Source organism: Rhipicephalus microplus, chromosome X (assembly GCF_043290135.1).
Source record: "Rhipicephalus microplus isolate Deutch F79 chromosome X, USDA_Rmic, whole genome shotgun sequence".
NCBI classification, from domain to species: domain Eukaryota; kingdom Metazoa; phylum Arthropoda; class Arachnida; order Ixodida; family Ixodidae; genus Rhipicephalus; species Rhipicephalus microplus.
Genome location: NC_134710.1, coordinates 261145440 through 261172133, shown reverse-complemented (window position 1 = coordinate 261172133; position 26694 = coordinate 261145440). Strand labels below are relative to the sequence as shown.

The 26694-nt window shown below is 42.6% G+C and overlaps 1 protein-coding gene across 1 annotated transcript in view; it reads left to right on the top strand.

The window, feature by feature from the left end:
• The first annotated feature begins 5157 nt into the window (after nt 1–5157).
• The window catches only part of LOC119162251 (tachykinin-like peptides receptor 99D), a 175189-nt gene continuing 153652 nt past the window's right edge, over nt 5158–26694 (top strand). Inside the window, exon 1 of the mRNA XM_075879001.1 lies at nt 5158–6405. Within this exon, the coding sequence (XP_075735116.1) occupies nt 5983–6405 (423 nt within the window). The 5' untranslated portion in view covers nt 5158–5982. The remainder of the gene's footprint in view (nt 6406–26694) is intronic.

Below are 26694 nucleotides of genomic sequence, written 5' to 3'. Positions count from 1 at the left end.
CTTCTTCGATTTGTTCATGTCTTCCTACTTTTTCTCCACTAAATATGCAACCTCCTTTTACTGATCTCTGTAATGAACACGCTCACATTTACCCTGCCATACTTTAAATAAAGGGCCTAACCAAACCTATTGCCCAAACAAACATCTTGACCAGACTGCCTCAAGTGCCATCGTCCGAGCAAATGCCCCTCGGCATGCATTGTCTCGGGCTTTTTTTTTACATTTAGTTCATTCACCTAAACGTAAAATTGTTGAAAGTGTAGTGACTGTAGGTTTTTGTTCGTATACAGAATACACGCTTGTATGCGTATATTTGACGCAGACAAGTCACGGATGCAAGTGAAAAGTTGTAATTTCATACCTAAGTACTACTGCTCGGGCGAGGGTGATGTGAGAAAGCGTGATGTGAGTACCGCAGACAGCTTGAGAAACGAAGCAAATTGCAAGCAGTGTTATGTATTGATATATATGTGGGGTTTAACGTCCCAAAATCACCGTATGATTATGAGAGACGCCGTAGTGAAGGGCTCCGGAAATTTCGACCACCTGGAGTTCTTTAACGTGCACGAAAATCCGAGCACTCGGGCCTACAACAATTTCGCCTCTATCGAAAATGCAGCCGCCGCAGCCGGGATTCGATCTCACGGCCTGCGGGTCAGTAGCCGAATACCTTAGCCATTAGACCTCCGTGGCTGGGCCACTGTTATGTATTTACATTCTACATTTGTGTATTATTGGTATCGATTGACAATCTTGTAAATGTAATATTGTGGGCAAATATAGTAAACTGCAAAATACACCGGATGCCCCAGCTAACTCGATCTAATATTTGAAACAACAACAACAACAACAACAACAACAACAACAACAACAACAACAACAACAACAACAACAACAACAACAACAACAACAACAACAACAACAACAACATGTGTGGAAAGTTGCAACTGCTGTATTGGGCGCGAGGACATACCATGGCGCCACCATGCGGAGGCATCCCTGTGACGTACGTGTTTGCATGCTCCGCCGCCCTCTCGCGCACAGCCCGCAGCCACTTTCGCGTCTCCTTTTATTATTACCATTCTTGCATTTCACTCAAAGAAATCAGTAAAATACTGCTGCAGCTTCTACCCTGACTCTACAAAGTGCTAAATAACTGCCCCGGAAAAGTGTTATGCATCTCACGATGTCTGACTGCCGGCGTCGTCTGCTATGGACACCTATATGGGCCGCCAACTTTTTGACGTAACGAATAAAACATGGCTGAGTGCGCCGCTTCTGTAAGAGGTGACGACAGATTCAATGCAGAATTGAATAATCAAATAGGTATTAACAATCAAGAAACTTATCTTTGCTGCATCCGCAAAAAATTCGTGCCACCGCGCTACTTCATTCATTGTAGGTTTGCATCTAAAAACAGGCCGTGGTTCACATGTCAAGCACGTGCAAACTACACTTACTTTAGCACACATGACCTTAAGAAGTACAGTGCAAGCGCGTTCCCCGCTTTCTGGGAAGCAACACAGCATTCTTACAGCCGCATGCAGCCGCAACATTTCTGGTATGATTGCGGTCAAACGTGAGAATCACGCAAGCGCGCGCCTCATTCAGAGTTGTTACTTTTCTCTGTGGTACGCTCCTAATATTTATTGCACGAAATGTCTACGGTGGTTACACGTTGCACATTCGATCGCCATGGAACCACACAAGTGTGAAAATTATCAATAATTGGTTCACTGCAAGAGCTTGTACAAATGGGTGAATCGTGATATAAAAAATGCGATCAGCCAGCCGCATCGTTTTGTGCCATTGAGCTTGCTGCGAGGTCTTGCGTACTTTGATCTAAACGGCAATTTCATGTTTCTGTAAAAGTGTCTGTGTCCAGTTTCTTCTTTCTTTTTGCAGTTTCATTCAAGCTGTGTGATATTTCTCGGCAGCTATTCGAAAACGAATTAGTTTTTGAAGCTCACCACGTTTTCGCCTGTAGGTAAAAACAACATTAAGAGGAAGTGACAGTGGCAATGGGCCCATTCTACAGACGTAATCTGTATGCAAGGAACCCTGTGAGCTGAAGTCACAGACAGCAGGTGCATTGGCAGATTTTTTTTCGAAGGGGCCACCACCTTGATTAGAACAGGGGGCCGGGCAGACAGGAGTGGGTAACCTTTATTTTGTGTGCTATATAGCATGGGAAATTTAGGGAGAGGGGGGGCGGCACAGGCTTGGTGTGCCACCCCCTGGCTAAGCCACTAGCAGAGGGAAACCCGTGATATCGGGTAAACACATGGGGACAGACGCCGGGGGAGGAGAATGGCGGTGGCACAAGCTGCAGTAATGGTTACCTTGGCGAGAAAAGTAAGCTTTAGCATAGACCGGAGCGCATATGTATGATCTAAGAAAGAAGGTTCCGTAGAACGGGCTGGCCGAACACGCAGAAGCAGCTGGTCGTGAAATAGAGCAGAATAGAGTAAAAATAACAAATATAAAGGGAAAGGAACTGGACTTCCTGGCTATATTTTGACTCTCTGACAATCCGGAGTCCTATTTTAAAATATACATAATCAGACTATTTGCACATTCACTTTTAGTTGTGAACGAAGCTCCCGTGTGGAAACTGAAACGTTCTGCTTTTATGTGAACATTTATGGTCGGTGCTCATTTCAACCCCATGGGCTCAAAAACGTTTTTTTTTAACAACCACAAAAACAAAGAAAGAGAGAAGTGACAGTAGCACTGCCAGCGGCCACGACAGTGGCATCGCGTACGTAGCGCACTGTGGCATGCTGCCGACAACGTTTACTGCAACTTTCCGCATTGTGCAGTCAGCAGAAATCCGCACAGATGAAGTCAGTGCAATACAAGGCTGTTCAAAAACGAAAACACCACGAAGTCGCCGTTAATAACAAAGCATACCACCACCAGCTTGGCTTCGCCAGAGTGAGGCGAGATCACGTGATCCAACCCTTCACGTCACAGTGATTGCAGTGCTCGTGCCTCTAGTGGTCAGCCTCACGGCCAATACTTATGGTAGTCATGTGTACTTACAACCTATATGTTATAACCTGCGTGGTCATTTTTTCTCTATCTCTCCCCCCACCCCCACCCCCTCCCAAGAAAAAAGCAGGCAGATTTGTTGTCAAAAGAAATAGTTGACTCAAAAGTTGTATGAGGCGGCCAACGACTAAAGTTAATATTTTACAGATTTAAGTACTTAATAAATTGTTGGCGAATTGAGGTTAATTATTTATTTGTACCTAGGGATGAAATATGAACAGGTTGTAAATGCACACAACGACCACAAATATACAGGAGGCACAACTTCCCTTAAGCGTTTTCTTTCTTTCTTTCTTTCTTTCTTTCTTTCTTTCTTTCTTTCTTTCTTTCTTTCTTTCTTTCTTTCTTTCTTTCTTTCTTTCTTTCCTTCTTTCTTTCTTTCTTTCTTTTTTTCTTTCTTTCTTTCTTTTTTTGTGATCTGAAGCCTACCTTATTGAAAACTGTAGCAATTTATTACTGAGATCCCCCCCCCCTTCACATGCTTTCCCGCACAGAAAATAAAGTTGATTCTTAAATGAAGTTATTTCTCTCTCTCCCGCAAAGGTTTTACCTTCTTTTAGTCCATAAGTGGCTTTGAGGGTGTTTTTGAATTAAAAAAGAAGCATACATTGCAAGGCTAGTGAAGAGCCAAGAACACTTTTTATTTTCTCATTATATAAAAGCTCGGTGTACCTTTAAGGAAAGCATATATTTGAGGAATCTTCAAGAAGTGTTACAAGATGATATCAGAAATAGGTAGAAAAGAGAAAGAAAGTGATGAATGCGTGAATAGGCTTCATAAGTTATCGGGATAGGGAAATCGAAAGCATTTTATTTAGTAGTTTTCTTGTTTTAACTCAGCAAAACTATAGCAGTTCTTTTTGAGTTTTACATTTAGATTACAAATTTCACGCGTTCGTTTCCCAACAAGAAACTGAGAGGGATCCTACCTACAGTTTGTAGAGTCTGATGGTATTATAAAGTTTACGGCCGGTAATTTTAATCTTTCGGAGGTATGTGCGACCAGCGTGTGGTACGACCATTTCAGATCTGGGTTGTCGAAGTGGCGAGAATTATATTGATTGCGAAACGTATTTGTAGCTTTTGTTGTACGCGGGCACAACATGCTCATATTTTGGCATCTGTGTTGTCGCACGCGCGCGGGGACCTTTTACAAAGGCATCGAATCGATTCAATCATGCATGGCTGAGTTGCCACCATGCACATTGCACTGCATAATGAGGTGTTTTCTGTTAACCGAAGCGTGCTATGGAACAGTGACGTCGCGAAGTGTGATATTGTTTCAAGCGTGGAACGATGCCTCGTTACATCTTTGGTCTCCTGAGGACGTGATCTGACAGCATAGGTACTAGAAATGAAGACGTCAGGAAGAAAGACACAGCCTTTTGCATTTGAGCAAGTATACCCCTTCGAGCTCTTGCAATGAACTTGGCACTGACCACAGAACTGCATCTCTTCTCGAGTAACGTTGCGCGAGGCACGTAAGTGAAAGATAATAGCGTATTACGTTCGGCCCTTGCTAACATGAGTACACATTTTCACGCACGCTAAGAGCCTGTTATGCAAAATGTATCAGAGTATTTTGCGTGTGAGTCGACCAACAGCAACAAAGTGTGAGCATCTATACAGCTAGATAGCTGATAAAAGCTATATAGTCGTATAGAGCGTGCTTACGCATAAAATACAAGACTTTCCACACGCACATGTCACCCTCCCTGGTGCACCGTTGAACAGAAGTCTCGTGTCGGTGGTACGCACAAAACCCTGACGAGCTTTCAGCCTTCCCAAGAAGCGGGCGAGGTCACGTTGCGGCGGACGCACGCGACGCAGCCAAAGCGTGGTATAAACAATGGTCTACCCAAGGCGCTTGCTACGTATCTCCCTCATAGGTCTTACGGAGCTATGAAAGCGTGACGGGGTCACGATGGATGCGCGTGTGGAGCGTGTCGTGCGTGGCTGTAGCCCGATGGCCGGCATCTTTGACTGCTCCAGCGCCTGCGTGGCGCGTATGATACCGACGACGCAACACAGTGGTGATGTGAGAGGAGCGCCGAAAAAGGGCGAGCTGCGCTTTAGGCCCGGGCCCGTAGCGAAGCGCCACCACCAACGCGTGCGAGTGCGCGCCACGCGCGCGCGCGCGGTCGGGGCGTGCGTCACGTGGTTCGGGTCCGGGGCCGCCAGCATCGAACTTCCCAAGAGTCGGGTCGCAGAAGGCGCTCGGCGGCCGAAAAGCGTGCGTCGGAGACGCCGAGTTCTCTCATCCCCTCTCTTTCAAATCATCCCGAACTTCTTCCTCCAGACGGGACGACGAAAGGAGCGCTTGCCTCGAGTAAGCGGCAGTCAATCGTGCGGCGTGACGTCCCAGCCAAGCTATTCGCGGCGGCCACCCGAGTCCCGTTTGCTCACTTTTTTCCCCACCTAGCCGGGAAGTTGTGCGAGCAGCTTCCGGTTCAACAGGTACGGCTCCTGGGACATCTTCTGTTCCCCACTTTAGTTTCAAAAGGCGCAGCGAATTAGCTCTCCCCTCTTCAGATGGGATGAAGCGACGCGTGGAGTACACTTAAACAAAAGAAGACGAAAGCCAAACGAAGCGACGACGACGACGTCAACACGGAACTCGGTGCACCCTTGCATTCCTGACGAAACAAGGGAAACTGGACGATAGGCGCGAGCCATAAGCTACAAGGCTCCCTGAGTTGCTGTTTAATCAACTACCTTCGAGCACGTGCGTCTTCTGCAACGTCGCCTAGAACTGTGAAGTGCGAAGAACAGTGACTTTCTCCATTGTGCTGAACTTTTGCAGTAGACAGGAAAATAGAATGAAGTTGGCGGCATAAACTTTCTTTTGTGTTCTTTTTCGTGTTCGCATGCTTCACGGGAAATCAAAACTACAACAAATAGAAAACTGAAGAAAAAAAAACATATACCATGGCATCTTCGCTGTTGCTGAGTCGCCAGGCGGACTTTGAATCTTACTCCTCCGGGCAGGAAGAAACACTGACACTCAACGTGAGCTGGGGCTCACCGTCGATGAACTCGGCTGACAGCGAGACCTCTGAGCCTTCCTCGATTGCCGAGGACAGGCTCTACGAGGTGCCGGTAGAGGTGATAGTGTTGCTGTCCATCTGTTACGGCGCCATCTCGCTGGTGGCCGTAGTGGGCAACACGTTCGTGCTCTGGATCGTGGCCACATCACGCCGCATGCGCACCGAGACCAACTACCTGATCGCCAACCTGGCCATCAGCGACATCATCATCGGCCTGTTCTCCATTCCGTTTCACTTCCAGGCTGCGCTGCTCCAGCGGTGGCTCCTGCCGCGCTTCATGTGCGCCTTCTGCCCCTTCGTACAGGTCAGCGACCTCCGCTATACTTCGAAAGGGCAACGAAAAAAAACTGAGTGTTATTGTAATACAATGAAAAATAGTTCAAGCAATTGTACGTAATGAAGCGACCATAGGGTATTCTTTCCGAGGCGGTATATGAAAAGCTTTACGGTAATGCTCTGGCTGGATATCACTGTATACCAGAGCGTTCCCGTGACGTCAACTTCAATGCTAGGTGATTTCTAGAGGATGAGCTCGTTGTATAACAACGATGAAAAGCAAAAAAGTCAAACAAGTGCTTTACACACTCACCTGTCGGCTGTATGAATTTGTGCCAATGATTTTAGATCGTGCCAGCAATCATTTTGCACCTACTCGTGCACAAATGTCGTTTTCTAGAGAAAGGGTCAGTACCCGTTTGAGGGATGGAGCCGAATTACGGGCGAATAGTTTCCAGAAGGCTCTTTTTCCTTCGGTCACTTGTTATCAAAGTCGCAGTTTTTCACACCTTTTAGAAGGACCACTGAGAAAGGAGTTCTATTTGAATTCACTGGTTAAGTATGTTCAAGGGAATAAACTTCCGTAAACTCGTAAAAAAATTATTATCACGACGCGTAACTTGATTGCAGAGAAACGTATGCTGAGAGATAGCCGAAACGTGGCAACTAGAAATGCGTGAGATAAGAAAATACGTCACACTGTAGCGCCCGCGTATTCAAGAATGAAGTGAAAGCCATTGTCTGCCGTCATGAAAGCCGAGCAATATCGAAGCGCCGGAACGAGTTTGCTGGGCCAACCGAACAGCACAAAGACGTGTCTTCGCCATTCAGTCGTTCAGTTTCGACGGGTCTCTGCCAGTACGAAGCGAATTTGTGCCATGAACGTTTAGTTTTTAAGGACATAGCGCACTTCGGTAAAGTTTACACGGAAGTGTCACATTGGAAGCTCTTTCTTTTTTGCTGTTAGAATTTCAGATGTTACGAGCGAAAATTTCTGTGTGAACAGGTTCTGCTTAATGCAAAAAAAATTATGCGTTGAAGCAAGCTTTTATCGGTCAAGTTGCATTTCATTTTGGAAGGAATTTCGACTGTGTATTCACACAATAGGTATTACATTCACCTAACATACGTTATGTATATTCTCATTTGATGTCACATGTTTGGAAGTGGTAGAACAAAGAACGGACTAAAACATGGGGCGCAATACGAGCGCTGACCTCACTCTTACCGCTTTGATGTATTGGCCCGGACGTTTTCTTTGTAACAGGATATTTTCTCGCAGTGCATCAACTTGCTGTGACATTTTTTTAACGAACTTCGGTGACTTCGGCCGTATCTATCTATCTATCTATCTATCTATCTATCTATCTATCTATCTATCTATCTATCTATCTATCTATCTATCTATCTATCTATCTATCTATCTATCTATCTATCTATCTATCTATCTATCTATCTATCTATCTATCTATCTATCTATCTATCTATCTATCTATCTATCTATCTATCTATCTATCTATATATCTATCTATCTATCTATCTATCTATCTATCTATCTATCTATCTATCTATCTATCTATCTATCTATCTATCTATCTATCTATCTCAAGCCGCTGACTTTTAGCTCTCCTAGCCATTTCGGTAATTAAATCTATACCAAAATTGGTACGGCCTAATATGACAGCATGGTGAACATAAATGACTAATTAAAACTTGAAAATAATGACATGTATGTCATGAACGTCATGATTTGCATGTCTTTGTCTTTCTGCTCTTGCGGTGGTTTCGTCCACATGACATATTGCAAAACTGGTACGGTATGACATGACTGCATGGCGAATATAAGTGCCAGGCCCTAACGGGGAAATCATGAATGTCACGTAACTCATGAATATATGCGACGCTCATGGTGCGCTCGCGATCGTTTCGCTAGCTTCACATATACCAAATTTGGCATTACGAGACGCGAATTGATGACGAAGGTATATATTGATTGATTTATATGTGGGGTTTAACGTCCCGAAATCACCATATGATTTAGAGAGATGTCGTAGTGGAGTGCTCCGAAAATTTCGACCACCTATGGCAAAGGTGAAGTGGTGCAAGCGTGATAATCATGACAAGCGTGTCATGTAGGAACATGACTACATACCATGCTCATAGTGGGCCTTCGGCCGTTTCGCTAGCTTCAGATATAACAAATTTGGCATTACGAGACGCGAATTGATGACGAAGGTATATATTGATTGATTTATATGTGGGGTTTAACGTCCCGAAATCACCATATGATTTAGAGAGATGTCGTAGTGGAGTGCTCCGAAAATTTCGACCACCTATGGCAAAGGTGAAGTGGTGCAAGCGTGATAATCATGACATGCGTGTCATGTAGGAACATGACTACATACCATGCTCATAGTGGGCCTTCGGCCGTTTCGCTAGCTTCAGATATACCAAATTTGGCATTACGAGATGCGAATTGATGACGAAGGTATATATTGATTGATTTATATGTGGGGTTTAACGTCCCGAAATCACCATATGATTTAGAGAGATGTCGTAGTGGAGTGCTCCGAAAATTTCGACCACCTATGGCAAAGGTGAAGTGGTGCAAGCGTGATAATCATGACATTCGTATCATGTAGGAACATGACTACATACCATGCTCATAGTGGGCCTTCGGCCGTTTCGCTAGCTTCAGATATACCAAATTTGGCATTACGAGACGCGAATTGATGACGAAGGTATATATTGATTGATTTATATGTGGGGTTTAACGTCCCGAAATCACCATATGATTTAGAGAGATGTCGTAGTGGAGTGCTCCGAAAATTTCGACCACCTATGGCAAAGGTGAAGTGGTGCAAGCGTCATAATCATGACATGCGTGTCATGTAGGAACATGACTACATACCATGCTCATAGTGGGCCTTCGGCCGTTTCGCTAGCTTCAGATATACCAAATTTGGCATTACGAGACGCGAATTGATGACGAAGGTATATATTGATTGATTTATATGTGGGGTTTAACGTCCCGAAATCACCATATGATTTAGAGAGATGTCGTAGTGGAGTGCTCCGAAAATTTCGACCACCTATGGCAAAGGTGAAGTGGTGCAAGCGTGATAATCATGACATGCGTGTCATGTAGGAACATGACTACATACCATGCTCATAGTGGGCCTTCGGCCGTTTCGCTAGCTTCAGATATACCGAATTTGGCATTACGAGACGCGAATTGATGACGAAGGTATATATTGATTGATTTATATGTGGGGTTTAACGTCCCGAAATCACCATATGATTTAGAGAGATGTCGTAGTGGAGTGCTCCGAAAATTTCGACCACCTATGGCAAAGGTGAAGTGGTGCAAGCGTCATAATCATGACATGCGTGTCATGTAGGAACATGACTACATACCATGCTCATAGTGGGCCTTCGGCCGTTTCGCTAGCTTCAGATATACCAAATTTGGCATTACGAGACGCGAATTGATGACGAAGGTATATATTGATTGATTTATATGTGGGGTTTAACGTCCCGAAATCACCATATGATTTAGAGAGATGTCGTAGTGGAGTGCTCCGAAAATTTCGACCACCTATGGCAAAGGTGAAGTGGTGCAAGCGTGATAATCATGACATGCGTGTCATGTAGGAACATGACTACATACCATGCTCATAGTGGGCCTTCGGCCGTTTCGCTAGCTTCAGATATACCAAATTTGGCATTACGAGACGCGAATTGATGACGAAGGTATATATTGATTGATTTATATGTGGGGTTTAACGTCCCGAAATCACCATATGATTTAGAGAGATGTCGTAGTGGAGTGCTCCGAAAATTTCGACCACCTATGGCAAAGGTGAAGTGGTGCAAGCGTCATAATCATGACATGCGTGTCATGTAGGAACATGACTACATACCATGCTCATAGTGGGCCTTCGGCCGTTTCGCTAGCTTCAGATATACCAAATTTGGCATTACGAGATGCGAATTGATGACGAAGGTATATATTGATTGATTTATATGTGGGGTTTAACGTCCCGAAATCACCATATGATTTAGAGAGATGTCGTAGTGGAGTGCTCCGAAAATTTCGACCACCTATGGCAAAGGTGAAGTGGTGCAAGCGTGATAATCATGACATTCGTATCATGTAGGAACATGACTACATACCATGCTCATAGTGGGCCTTCGGCCGTTTCGCTAGCTTCAGATATACCAAATTTGGCATTACGAGACGCGAATTGATGACGAAGGTATATATTGATTGATTTATATGTGGGGTTTAACGTCCCGAAATCACCATATGATTTAGAGAGATGTCGTAGTGGAGTGCTCCGAAAATTTCGACCACCTATGGCAAAGGTGAAGTGGTGCAAGCGTCATAATCATGACATGCGTGTCATGTAGGAACATGACTACATACCATGCTCATAGTGGGCCTTCGGCCGTTTCGCTAGCTTCAGATATACCAAATTTGGCATTACGAGACGCGAATTGATGACGAAGGTATATATTGATTGATTTATATGTGGGGTTTAACGTCCCGAAATCACCATATGATTTAGAGAGATGTCGTAGTGGAGTGCTCCGAAAATTTCGACCACCTATGGCAAAGGTGAAGTGGTGCAAGCGTGATAATCATGACATGCGTGTCATGTAGGAACATGACTACATACCATGCTCATAGTGGGCCTTCGGCCGTTTCGCTAGCTTCAGATATACCGAATTTGGCATTACGAGACGCGAATTGATGACGAAGGTATATATTGATTGATTTATATGTGGGGTTTAACGTCCCGAAATCACCATATGATTTAGAGAGATGTCGTAGTGGAGTGCTCCGAAAATTTCGACCACCTATGGCAAAGGTGAAGTGGTGCAAGCGTCATAATCATGACATGCGTGTCATGTGGGAACATGACTACATACCATGCTCATAGTGGGCCTTCGGCCGTTTCGCTAGCTTCAGATATACCAAATTTGGCATTACGAGACGCGAATTGATGACGAAGGTATATATTGATTGATTTATATGTGGGGTTTAACGTCCCGAAATCACCATATGATTTAGAGAGATGTCGTAGTGGAGTGCTCCGAAAATTTCGACCACCTATGGCAAAGGTGAAGTGGTGCAAGCGTGATAATCATGACATGCGTGTCATGTAGGAACATGACTACATACCATGCTCATAGTGGGCCTTCGGCCGTTTCGCTAGCTTCAGATATACCAAATTTGGCATTACGAGACGCGAATTGATGACGAAGGTATATATTGATTGATTTATATGTGGGGTTTAACGTCCCGAAATCACCATATGATTTAGAGAGATGTCGTAGTGGAGTGCTCCGAAAATTTCGACCACCTATGGCAAAGGTAAAGTGCAAGCGTGATAATCATGACATGCGTGTCATGTAGGAACATGACTACATACCACACTCATAGTATGCTCGCGGCCGTTTCTTTAGCTTCACATATACCAAATTCGGCATTACGAGACGCGAATGGATGACGAAGGTATATATTGATTGATTGATATATGGGGTCTAACGTCCCGAAATCACCATATGATTTAGAGAGATGTCGTAGTGAAGTGCTCCGAAAATTTCGACCTCCTAAGGCTTAGGTAAAGTGGTGCAAGTTTGATAATCATGACATGCGTGTCATGTAGGAACATGATTACATACCACGCTCATGATGCGCTCATGGCCTGTTAGCAAGCTTGACATATACCAAATTTGATATTACGTGACGTGAATGGACGACAAAGGTAAATGACACGTTCAAACATAATAATAATGATATCATGTGTCATGTCATGTAAAACATGACTATATGCTTCGCTAATAGCGCGCTCGCGGCCGTTTCGCAAGCTTTACATATACCAAATTTATTTTACGTGACATTATCAGACGAGGAAAGTAAATTGCACGTCCAACCATGATAATCATGACATGCGTGTCATGTAAATCATGACTACATGCTACACTCATAGTGTGCTCGCGGCCGTTTCGCTAGCTTTGCTAGCTTAGTTTCGCACAACATTTCTAATTGCGCTTACTGTGTACTATGTCCATGCGCCTCGTGACGTTTGCTGATTTTAATGTGACATATAAACTTTCTTCATTCGTGCATCGTATATAATCGATTCCCACTGTCCGTGTGATCTGTGTTTTTTATTTTGCTTTCTATGGAAACCTACGAACATGTAAGTTTTCCAGACAGTGCAAATTTACATGAGCTTGAAAACTCTGCTCTTTGAGGAGATAAATAGAAGAAAAAAGGACCATTCTCGCACTGTTATGTTTGCAGTCACGACGACTCCGTTTTAAAAAAGAAAACAGAAAAGAAAAAAAACACCACGCGAATTTGTTTATATTGTGCGTAGTCGAAGCCGGCATAGTGTGATATTCTGAGCCACATGAAAGGTATGAAATGGGGTGGCGTTTAAGCAGTGACGACGAAGACGCATAGCTTTACGTTTTTACGATTATGCCACTGCCCATATTTTGTACCGCTGTTTATTACAGTTCGTAGTTTTACAAAATTTTTTTTACTTGCACTATTAGTTTTCAGCCCACCCTTTCTGCCGCGAAATTGAATAACACCCATTTTCGTAATACCCGTTCCACTACCTCCACCCTTTTATCACGATTTAGCCTCTTATCCAAAGGAGTCGAGGCAAGGTATTGATCAAATTTTTATTTTAGCTGAACTTTCTGTCTTCTTTTTCATTTTTTCCTGAACACGTTTCAGGTAAAGCGAAAATTTTATTACGTTCGGGTAGACGTGCACGCGATGATTCTTTTTTTTACTTTAGAGTTCCTTACAACGTTTTCTTTCGAAGGACAATGAAACCTGGAATGAAGTAAGGACGGAATTTAGAAAGTCGCTAATACGTGGGAACGAAGAAAATGTATTTATGCACCATCCACTGCGCCCAATTTACACAACTTCTTCGGTAGGTCTTTATCGAGAGGGTAAGAGGGCCTGACACAAATTTCCACTTCTTAGAACGGCCTATCCCAGACTAGCGTTTCGAAGACAACAAATTTTATTCAGCGTGGTTGTCATCGTTGAGAAACTCTGAAAGGGCTTCTTTTCGGGCGAGATTCTGCCTACATTGCTCACAGTCATTTTCGTGTCTTCTGCTTCCCCCTATTTCGCCGAATGTATTTTGCGCCACAGTCAAATGGGCCCTAGCAATCGTTGAGAAAGTTTCGGCGTTTGTACGACTTCTCAAGAAAAAATGGGAGCCAGCACCGAGAAAACAAAGCCCCTTAAGGCTAAGCTCATCGGTCGTTGCATTTCCAATACATAATTTACATGCCTTTGGAAGAGATAACTCGTGCCGCTAAGCTACCGTTAGACCAAGTTGAAGGAGTTGTGGTTCGTTAGGTATGTTTACTTTTTCATGCTATGACTGTTAGAAGATTATTCCCCATTTAGGGCACCCGAACTTTATTTAATGGAAGCGAAATAGTTATGGTGGCTGTTTAACCAAAGTTTACTTAACAGTCAAAATCGCAAAAATATGCCTCGTTTTCTAGGGTTGCGAAAGAGTATATAAAAGCGCTTGAAAGGAGAGACCAAATCAAGATTGGGCTTCAAACAGTGAACGTTCACTGAGAGAAAATGAGTACTGGGCTCAATTACGCTTTATCAATATAGATAGAATGGTTATCTTACGCACACATCTTTATTCTTGACATCTGTTTTTCAGTATGGCGAGGAGCGAGCTTCATTTTCTCTCTGAAGTTAGCAGGTCACCCGAGGGAAGCAGTTCACGCATAGACCATTTCATCCTTGATTGGAAGGCTTAGAGAAAGTGACAGTAGGAGTTCCCGCGTAATGAATTGCAGTGGTAGTTGAGAAAAGTATAGCGAAAAATAGAACTTTTGCACAGCAGTCGTTTTTTTTGTTACTTTACAGCGCGCGAAGGTGCCTTTCACCCGCAAGAAAAATTTATATACTCGTGAAACGCTAAATTGAGTAGCGTCAAGAGCGACCCTTACAAAAATCCTATATATGGACTTATATAAAAATCCCCATATATGGCTACATCAGGAATTGGGCATATCTGGCCCATATACGGAATCCCCATATATGGGCCGTATATAAACTGATATGTTCAAATCCTGATATAGCCATATATGGGCCTTATATCCCCATATATGGGTGCTGCTGTATATGGCCATATATGGCTTTATATAGAGGCATCCATATAAGGTCTTATATGGATGCTTTCATATATGGCCTTATATGGATACCTTTATATAAAGCCATTCAAATGATTCATCTATATTAGTTCAGCCTGTGTCACCGGCAAAAAATATAGCTGCTCAAATCATTCTTCAGCTAGAAATATACCTGTTTGTTGAAAGGTCTGCATGCAGTCACTATCATCTCCAAAACAAAGGCAGTACATACCCCAGAACATTCTTGTTCAATTAAGTTATCCTCAATATATCTCAAGTTATTCTCAACAACGATTTGCTAAAATGTAACTTGACATCATATTTAAAGTTTGTGGTGGGCACATGTCACTGTTAGTCCACTTTTCCTGAAGAGATACATTCTTTGTGCTTAAATTTATTGCTTACTTATCGACACTTCTTTATTTATCTATTTATTTCATTACCCACAGCACCAATTGGCATTACATTGGGGGAGCATTTACGAAAAGTAGAATACAAAAAATACATAGTCAGCCAAACAAATAATCAAAGTCACCTGAATTACAATATGCAAAAGAAATTCATATATAAATCGGAACATGTTCTAACATATAAATCGGAACAATTCTAACATGAAATAAAACAAATATTTGGGAGTGTAGAGGCAATGCTAGAAGGCAGCTGGTTCCATCTTGTAATTTTTTTTTGGTAACAAATCATTTTGAAACACGTCAGTCTTGCATGCGATTATTCTTATCTTGAACCTATGGTCAACACGGTCCGAGACATAGTACGGTGCAAGTAAATATTCCGCTTTATCGATTCCGACTTGACAAAAATAAATAGCATAAAAGAACCCAATTTGAGTTTCGTAAAGATATCTTTCACAGTGTGTTATGTTTAAAACTTTTCTCGTGTGTCAATGGAGCGTCCATAGTCAGTCAAAACGAAATATGACTTGCTATTGACCGTATGAACTGCGTGTGCATTGAATAACTTAAATGAGTTGATAATCAACTTTTAAGAAGTTCGGTCGAAAGTGATTGGTATGCAAGCTTGTTGTGTACAAGTATTGTGACTAATGACCTATAGAACGACTGCTAAAACTGGTTTCTATAGGTCTCTGTGCGCGTGGGAACGGAGGCATTTAACAATATTTCTTGCCAACGGGACACTAAAAATGTACTTTGTAAACGTAATCCGCTTTCCATTTTGCCAATAATGCATCATTAACGTAACAGTTGTAAAGAGCTCATTCTGCAGAAATTCCGGTGTAGGCATCGGTGCCTCTCCATGAAAAATCGTCTTGTCAATGATCGAAAATTGAGAGAATGCAAATAAAACAAATATTATAAATTTTCGGGTTTGAGTGATGATCGACATCATGCAGGCAATTTGCATGGCATGCAAGTGCTCTACAACACAGCTATGCATCTGCTTGGAAATAAAGCATGAATAACTTCCTCTTGTTGTAAATGCAAGGAAAATAACTGTCATGCTTAATAAATACATGTATCCTGCATGCAGGTTTCACAACACCTTTAATATCGCAGCTATATTGCATGATACAAGCGTGCATTGTCATCAAGCATCACAACACGTTATTACCAACGTGACTTCGCGGTCACGTTGGTAGACAGCCAACCATTACAAAAGGCACACTGGTTACTGCACGTATTTCCTCACGACTGCGTAGTGAGTGCATAAAGTTCTAAAACATTTTACACACATTATAATGAGAAGCACGTTCTGCTGGGCGAGTTGGTACTTCATCTTAACTTAGTTGCGCGAAAAAATTTGAAGTGCGAAAGGAAGACACCTGGACACAGCGCACACTAACAACTGAAACTTTATTGAAGAAAACAGACATATGTATGCGGTTACGACAACACGTGAGGTGGAAAAAAATGATTAGATGAGCAGACATCTGATCATTTTCTTTCACAGTGTGGACATCGTGTGGTGGACGGCACTGCGCTGTCGTGTGGGAAGTATTATTTAGAATTTATTTATATAATTGTAGATCACAAAGCTTCTTTAAAAGAATTAACAACCATTCTTTAACCAATCATCATATTGTAGAGAGTGTGGCTGCGCGCCCTTGTTTGGAATACGGTAGTTAAAGCTAAATTCAGTGGCACGGTATAGCGCGGGAAATCGGAGAGGCGTATTTCATAAACAAAGCTGGGGATTCATGTGTCACGTAACTCTCACTTATGTTGCTTGCTACTGAGGTAGCTTTCCTGGAAGCGCATCATTTATACAATCTGTCTGCTCATCTAATCCTTTTCTTTCACCGAACATGTTCTCGTAACCGCATATATACGTATGTCTGTTTTCTCCAACAATGTTTCAGTTGTCAGTGGGTGCTGCGTCTAGGTGTCTTCCTTTTGTATTTCAATTTTTTGGCGCAACTCAGTAATTACATAATATTTCTTGTTCTTTAAACTATGTTACCCCTTTTTTACACAAAATGCAGCCATGTGTGAAACCTTCCTTGAGACACTTTCAATCTTCTCAATTACACAGTACTATTCCACAATTAAACTTGTTCAAGTAGCATCATGCAATAAAGAGTACACACTAAGTGATTGAATTACGCACAAGAAACAGAATCGATACTGCTATCACCTTCAAATGTGAAAAACGGAGCTTAACGGTCCCCCAGTTTTTTCACACATTGCAAGCCCTAATGCATCATACCAGTTTATTTGTCGGCTTGCGTAAAACTATCTACAGTGCTCACGGATTAAAACGTGACATCACATTATTTTGTGTAACTATGTATGCGGGTATGCGCAGTTCCTCAAGATAACCACGCGATTTTGCGACATCAGTAACGATAATGTCGCCTGTGATATACGCATTGCAGTCAAATTTACACTTATATCACCCTGGTTGTAGATGGCGGAAACTAAATTACGGGCTATTCTTAAGTTTTTCCATTTGGATCCGTGACATAGCACCCTGCTTTGAAGAATCAAACTAGCAACAAAATTTTAACTGCGTGTCCTTATCAAAACACACGTAAATATAAAAACAAGTAGAACGTAGACGAAGAAAGATAAATTCAAACGCAAGACAAATTCAAACGTGGGCTCATAAATCTCATGACACCCTTGGAGTTTGAGATATGCAACTCTTTTTTATTTGTAATTGCGCAAGTTGTAATTTATCCTTGGTTTTTCCTCAAGCGTTAAAATGAGAAAAATAAGACACAAGTATATTTACATCAATATATTTATAAAAAGTACAATGGCACAAAACCAACATTTTCCTGGCGTAGATTTTTTGATTAAATAGAGCACTGTCTGGATCAAGTGAAAAAAAAGAAAGTGTTGTCGTATCGCTTAAACAAAACAGCCTAATGACGTAACCACGATTAGCATAAAGTTATTTACTCAGCAAGCATGCAATGTGGTATGTTTTCGAGTTATCATAATATTTATGAACAACGTGCGAAGGTAATGAAAATGATGAACTTACCTTAACATTTAACCGAGACTTGTCTTTCAAGGAGCCTGTTAATCCTGATAACCTATTCACACCTTAAAGCCACCACGTGCATTCGTACTGTTTTAGGAAGAAGTTTTGAAGCAACGCTTGCCCGCAAGCGTGGGTATCCATTTTCTTCTCGCACGAAAAGTTGACGATCGCCAATCCAGCAGCGTACAGACGTACACGCACACAAAAACACTTCCACGTCCGTCCACAATTTCGCCGCGTACAGCGAAGTAGATTCCTGAGAGCTGCGCGATTATCTTGTGTAAATTGGAGCAGTAGTTGAACACGAAATAAGAGCAAAAGGAATGAAAATTAACAAACTCGATCAGCATGGCACCCATGACTCCGGCGAGCAAAAAAGCAACAATGGCGCGGATGGATACAGTGCATGCAGGCTTGACAATGAATATTGCAATGGATACTACATTACTCCTTGAGATCAATGATTTACGTACTTTTCACTAGAACTAAATTTTCCTGAGCTTATTGGTGAACGACGTTTCATTTTTTAACTATTATTGACGCAATGTTATTACCATACGACTGAATGTTTGTGCAAACTATTTTCTTCGTCGTTACTTGAAATGGGCCGCGGCACTCTCTTTCCTGCTGTGTCGACTGTCGACAGACTGTTGTATGCCACGTACGGCAGGGCTACATGGTGCCTACGCGCCACGCTTCTTCGGACAACTTTCTCCGAAGTGTCCACTCATCCTACGGGCGCCCTTTTTTGTATTTTTTTTACTGTGCGCACCCCTTGCAACCAATGCAGTCAGGCGAGTTTTTTCGAACAATGGACTTCAACTTCCTCCCGCGGGCCCAGAAAGCTGTACGTGCAAGACCTTTGAGACAGGCATTCCGTGGAGCTGAAATCGCTGCTTCGTGTACGCTGGCTACGAAGACGCGTTTCAGCGGAATATTCATCTTATTTCGCAAGCATTTAAAATGATAATAATAATATTCAATCAACCAATAATCAATCAATCATTTTTTAACCTACCCAAGAACAACCATAGGGTCTTTCATGCTGGCGCGCGCGAAAAGAAAACAAAAACAAACAATACATTACAGACTGTCCACAGAAATGCAAAAAAAAGAGCAAAAACGAGCAGTCGAAAAGAAATCAACGCACAATGGAAACAACAAATAAAAGACTAGATATTCATGGAATGGGACTGAAAAATAATGTAGAATATACATAACCGTGGCGAAGGCTTCCTGAAAGACGGAAAAGGGAAGAATCTGTGCATGTGCAAAGCTACGTTAGGACAGGGCAGCCCTCACTGACAAAAAAAAATGACTGTAGACTATGAAAAACATAACGAATTGAGAAAGTTGACGTTAGATAGACTCGGTATTCTGTAAAGGATAGAGTGTTGAAAGAAGCTGGCAGGTACATGCAACGGTCGATTCTCTCTCGATAACTTACGCGGAGTTTCAAAATTATTACAACCGAGAAGGACAGAATATCTCACCCTGAACTAGCTTGTAAAGAAATAACAGCTCAGCGCGATTTTGCCGGCCGTTAACTGATGGCAAATATAATATTCTAGCAGTGTTAAAAGGATTCTAGTGAAACGATGAGGGTAAATACTTATGAAATTTTTCTGGACTCACTCAGTCGCGCTACTGCTGGATTTAGCAAGGCCATTCCAAATCAAATATGCATATGTACTCAAGTTGACCACGACATATCGCGGTGTACAATTTGTAGAAGGCTGTAAAAGAACCGGATTCTCGCGAGATGTTGAGCCAACAGGAAGAGAATGAAGGCCTCGCATGGCAGCACATTTAATGCAAGTAGAAAAAATTGAGCATGCTATCAAAAAGAACACCAAGATAACTGATATCATAAAACTTACATAACGACGCAGTATGACAGCATATGGATTTGCTGTTGGGCGTTTTGCGAAATACAGCAACAACAACAACAACAACAATAATAATAATAATAATAATAATAATAATAATAATAATAATAATAATAATAATAATAATAATACACTCATATCATTCTGACATGGCCGAAAATATCTAGCCACATTGAATGAATTGCCAGTGTCCGGGTGCCCATGAATCTCTATACGTGAGTGTGCACTTGCGCAGTTTGGTGGGTATGTACCGGCATACATATCTTATAAGTAAGTGCACTACCGTGTTGGTGTTGAAAGGATATGTTCGCAAGCAGTTTGAATCGTTACGCGCCTGCACAACAAGGGACTGTTTACCTAATGTAGAGTTTGGCTTAGGTATCACGCCAGCCCGCAAAAAATGTGTCATACTAATTGTATTCACAAGGCAATGTTTAGGCTAATCCTGATGATGGCACGTGCGCTTTAGTGACCTCGACTAAGTAATGACACACCGACACAAAATAGAAGTTTTGTGAATTCGGCAGCCTACGTTAAATGTTGCTATAAAGCTTCAGCATTTCATTACATGGTCCATTAAATATGTATCACGTGTGAGTCAGTTGCACCTTTCTTAACGTACATGTCTATGACGTGAGATTTATTTGACGCTTGCAAACATTACACTAAATTATTTGTTCACTTGTGCAATCATAAAATTTTCGATAAATTTACTATGTGCACAGCCAGGAACATTATACGTAGCCAAAGGAAACGCAAGATGTATTTTTGAATAAATTAGTACAACTTCCATCTTGAATGTAATCATAATAGTGCCTGCAAGTTGCATTCACGTAAGTTCTTTTTGTTTTTGAAAATACTCCCTTAAACATTGCACTGCGCATGCAATTATAGTAAATGGCTGCTGAAAGCAATCGCAGATGAGGGGTCAACAGGATTAAGAGAAATCTTGTTATATGAAGGGAGCATATAGCCATCAAAACTTTCAAATAATCAGAAATTTTGTCCACCGATGTGGAAGCTAAAAGTGCATTGAAATTACTCTTTTTTGCTGCCACTTTAAACAATGCATTAATGTGAACAATATAAGTTGCATGCATTTTGTCTTTACATAATACTATATAGGATTGCTCTATAATAATAGCGAGGTTCGGAAGCTTCAATACGTTTTGTGACTTGACACGATTCCTTCCTCGTAAAACATGTCTGCTCTTGTATACATTATTTACATCGTAATAATTGCAACTTATTGTTTCAAACCTAAATGCTATAAAAAATGTACGAGTTAAATTACACGAATGCATGCATATATGCATTCAACTGAGTTGCAACTATCACGTACACAAAGCTGACCTGAAATTTCGGTTTTTTTGCATGGCAGAAACAACATATATATTTAATACTCCTATTGTTATGAAAAACAAGCAGGTCAGCTTTGTGTACAAATTGTTATATATTACAATTCGCATAAAAGTGTGATCACGTTGCTAAATATATACGTGGTTCATCCCAAATAAGAGAGCACTTGCACATATAAGGATCCACTTGATATGTTATATATGGTGTGGCCGTGCCTTATTTGGCCAGATTTGACTCCTTATATGGGCCAACCGCGTCATATATGGCCGTATATAACCCCATACATGAACCGACTCCGCCAGATATACATCCATATATGCTTATACGTGGCCACATATGCTGCCATATATGCCTATATATGGCCACATATGCTGCCATATATGCTTATATATGGCCAGATATAACTTATATATGGGCCATGTATGGCGTTTCCGTAAGGGGAATCCCCTCCCACTCAATATGACGGACATTACGCTCATTGTAGTGTAAAAGAGTGGCCTCAATGGCATTGCTACACACCTCCGTGGCAACGTCATCGGCTTGAGCCCGTGGTTGCTGCGCGTGGCGTGAACGCTGTCTACTGATGCCAGTTCTCCTGTAAACATCTATGACAAAATGTATAATAAACTTCTTAAAACTGTATTTTGTAACAATCATTTTCGGTTCATTGCTTCGTCATTCGACCTCGCTTCGCAAGATGTCACTTTTTCACTCTCTCCGGTCACTGAAACGGTAGAACGATAAGCTGCGCACCGAACCGGAAGGAAAAAGGACAGCCACAGCTTTTCCGCAAAGGCAAAACAACGATAGCAAAATATCGAAATGTCACGCGAAGAGTGGCAAGCAGGTCGAACCGTGCCCCGCCTTAGTCACGTACAAACGGCGCACAAAACACGCTCACAGGTACAGATGAATAAAAATAGGTGTCTCAGGTGTAGCCCTGTTACAGTGGTATAGTGGCTAAGGCGCTCGGCTGCTGAACTTCAGGTCGCGGAATCGAATTCCGGCTGCGGTGGCAGCATTTTGGATGGGGGTGAAAATACTGTAGGTTTTTGTGCTCAGATTTAAATGCACGTTAAAGAACCACAGGTGGTACAAATTTCTGGAGCCCTCCACTACGGCGTCTTTCATTATAATATGGTAGTTTTGGGACGTTAAACCCCACAAATTATTATTATTTTTATCAGGCGTGTCAGTTGTTAGTTCGCTGTGCCTAGAAACCGCGCCCCTTTAGCAAACAAAGTCTGTGCACTGAATGAAATGACCTCCGCGCGCCCGGTAACTATAGCAGAATTACTCCTGTGAAAGCCCAAGCCGTACGATTTTCCACACCAGGATATAAGCGTGCGCACGCATGAGAGTCTCCCCCTTTCTGTTCCGGGTGGCAAAGTAGCGTGGGATATGAACGAATGAGCGCTCGTCGCCGCATCGTGACAATCTGGCGAAGCGCGCTCATTGCGCCATCTCGCTGGTAATGCGAAAAACACGATAGTTCCTCCGAGATCGGCATCGCCTGGTAAGAGGTAGATATAAATAGCTTGCTGTTTCAACATTGAAGGATTTGGTCATTTGTGGCTCAGTGGCTAACGCCATGCACTCACAAGCAAGAGGTCGGACGTTCGATTCCATGTGCTGGAGTCTTTTTCCGTGTTATTATTGTGATAGAAAATATATGGGTACACTCGGCTAGATGTTGCCACCAGAGTCAGCGTAATCGTCACTCACCGTATGCGTATACGTATATATATATAAAATTGCAAGAAAGAAATATCCAGAAAAACACTCTGGCGCACGGAATCGAATTTACGCCCTCGGAATCGTGAGTGCGAGGGGTTATACACTGAGCCACCGAGGAGCACGCCCTTGAACGTTCAAACGGCAAACTTTTTATATCTACCACTTACCGCTGCTGGCGGGCATTTCGGGAGGGGGGGGCTATTGTGTTTTCAGCATTACCAGCAAGATGGCGATATGAGCGCGCGTAGCAACATCGTCGTGACGCGGCGGCTGCGCTCTCATCACCCACGCGCACTTTTCTCCGCAAAAGCTGGGAGTCAGCGCTCCTCGTGCGGCCTTATCACGCGGAAGGAAGGATCGTGCGTCTTGGCTGGCATTAGGCTTTTACCGGAACCATTCTGTTTTAGTTTCCCGGCGCACAAAGGTCACTGCAAATGTTGTATACAGTCTACGTAAGCGAAAAAAGTGCGCTTTTCAGACACAAGAAAGTGACAACTAAGACGCTTATTCGCGTTCATCTGTACCTGTGAGTAGGTTGCGTGCGTTGTTTGTGCGTGAGAAACGCGGGGCACGTTGCGATCTGCTTGCCATTCTGCGCGTGAGTTTCCAATTCGTTGCTATCGCGTTCATTGCTTCGTGTTTGTGGCAAAGCTGTGACTTGTTTTCTTTTTGTGTTTCCACACACACACACACACACACACACACACACACACACACACACACACACACACACACACACACACACACACACACACACACACACACACACACACACATATATATATATATATATATATATATATATATATATATATATATATATATATATATATATATATATATATATATATATATATATATAGACAGAGAGAGAGAGAGAGAGAGAGAGAGAGAGAGAGATAAGTATACATATACGGTGAATGACGGCACTCGCCGGTGGCAAAATCCAGACGAGAGTGCCCATATAATTGCTATCGCAATAAATGTTCGTGAAATGACGGCCCTTATTTTGTACTGATTCTCGAATTCATCTTCAATTCCTTGCACGTTTCGCCATGGTGGGCTCGCATGACGTCGCGTCACCGTTATCTGCGCTTCTCGCCTGTTGAGTCGGCACGTTCTGCTTTTTTACCACTTCTAGTTTGTTCTGATGGTTTGGCGTGGTGGAGAAGGGGGTAATTCCTAATGGCTTTGTCGTAACTGCGCCCGCATTATCCTCCGTGGTTCAACGTAGCGCAGCCGACGTGTTTTGAGTCGAGTACGGAAATTCCCCCAAAAATGACAATAAGGAACATCGGAAAACAAGGGCACTGGGAATACTTGTACGCCAGATTGAGGAGGATGTGCCACTGAGGGAAAGAGAGGGGAAATGAGGAAGCCAACAGAGAGACTGAGGGGCGCTTCTTGGCGCTTGGGTGCATTTGTTGACCGAACTGAAGGACTATAAGAGTACTTGAGTCTGGCTCCTCGAAAATACAAGTGAGGACGCGCCTCTTCCCGAATATGCGTGGTGTGCAAGAACCTCGCCTTACCTGCGTGTCACAGTGGCGGCAAGATAACAAAACGGTTCGCACAGTCCCTTTATAGTTTGAAATGCACACAGCCATGAAAGTACAATATTGAACACCGCTGGTGAGTGACAATAGGTTTAAACGTATAGCGTTAAAGAACCTGCATCATAATGAATCAGTTGTCGGCATCGGTATGGCGTTGCCCATGAGCGGAAAATTGGCGTTGTGCATCAGCGAAAGTTCATGATAGTTTTTAATAATAATATTAGGGTTCCAATCGGAATAAACACACGCATATTATGTGGAATCCAAGTGTCCTGGAGACACCATCACTTTTTGAAACTTCTTCGGGAAAAGACCCTATACATGCGTAATGTGGGGCGTGCAGTTAGGTTAACACATGTGATATTGCGTGTCAGAGGCATACAATTGCACAAGATGTCACACCATGTGAGCTGCGTGTGCGACTATATATAGTGTCTAAATACCTATCCATTACAAAGCATATATGTATAATTATTCATCAGCAACAGCACCGACGAAATGTACAGCTATGTAGATGCGCCTGATTTCTTAGAGGCGTGCATATTGAGCCCTTCTATATAACAAACGTTGGAATATTGTGCAGTGGGTACTTCACAACTGTGCTTGTAGTAGGCATGCCTTTTAAGCATAGGTCGGAAAACTCACTGCAGAGTCGACTCACTAAGACTCACTCAGATCGGTCCTTGATTATGAGTCTGAGTGAGTAAGGGTGAGTCGCATTTTGATTAGCTTGAGTGCCTGTCAGTCAGGTTGAGCGAAATTTCAGCAAAACCGAGTCTTAGCAAACTAATTTTGCACTAACGGAGTCATGAGTCAACTCACTTAGCCTCACTCAGACTCAGGTCAAGCCGTGAGTTAGAGCCTGAGTGAAACCAGCTCTGTCAGATGTTGGTGAGGTTTAGTCCGAGTATGAAGTCTGGTTGAGAAAAAGTTTATTCAGTCTGAGTCCCAGAGAGTCCGCTAGAGGAAAATTTCGGATGGGCTGAGTTCGAGTTAACCCTCAGAGTTAATTATATTGAGAGAATCTGAGTGAGCTCCAATTTGTCGGCCAACCCATGGTTGCAAAATAGTTTAAAATAGGCGTTGTTGTACGCACAGACGTTCATTTAATCGCGGTATGGTTCAGATGTCCACCGAGAAGCGAATCATGGCAAGCGAACGAGAAGGTGATGCGAAAAAGCCTCGAAACACTTTCGCGTTCCGCTTTTCCATGTAAAGCTTAAGCATGCTCTCATTTCTTCCTTCGCTCTCGGATGAAGCTGAGGATAACCTGACGACGACGAGGTCTCTACCAGTGACAAGTGCGTAACTACGAAGGCGTAATAAAGATAACGCGTGGGTACAAAAACCAATTTACTGCTGTCCAAGTAAAAAAAAATAAGAAAAAAATACCAACATCTTTGAACCAGTATTTTCGCACAATATAGCCTTCTCCAACAAAACAGAAAAGGGAGCAACGTGTAGCCCTTGCTCGGTCAATATAGGGTGGCATTGTTTACAGAAAGTGCAGGAACGCGACACAAACTGCTGCTGCTGCTGCGTCGAAAGCCCGTGAAACGAAGATGAAAGATGTTTGTTGGACATACGTAGAATTGCGGCGACAAATACCCCTTCTCTGTACAGCCACTTTTCGCGAGTGTCAAACCTACGGTTCGCCAGTTAGAGAAAGGACGAGTGAGTGCTCGAGCAATTTCCGTCTGAATGTCCAGCAGAGCGTCCAGCTGCCGCATTTCCTTCCTTCTATTGATCTGCTGCACCTCCTGACCAAAGGTCAGAAAATAAACATTTTCCTGTACTTCTGACCAAAAAGAATAGTTGCAGCCCTCTTCGATGGCTACGACATTTTATATATATATATATATATATATATATATATATATATATATATATATATATATATATATATATATATATATATATATATATATATATATATATATATATAATGTGCATGCGTGTCTGCGTCGATAGTTATAGCGCGAGAACAAAAGGACACGGAGGACACGTCTCTGTGTAGTCGTTTTGTTCTCGCGCTATAACTATCGTCATGCCATACCAACTAGCCCAAGCTATCACACTTCTAAGTTACGTGTCTGTGTGTTTTACGAA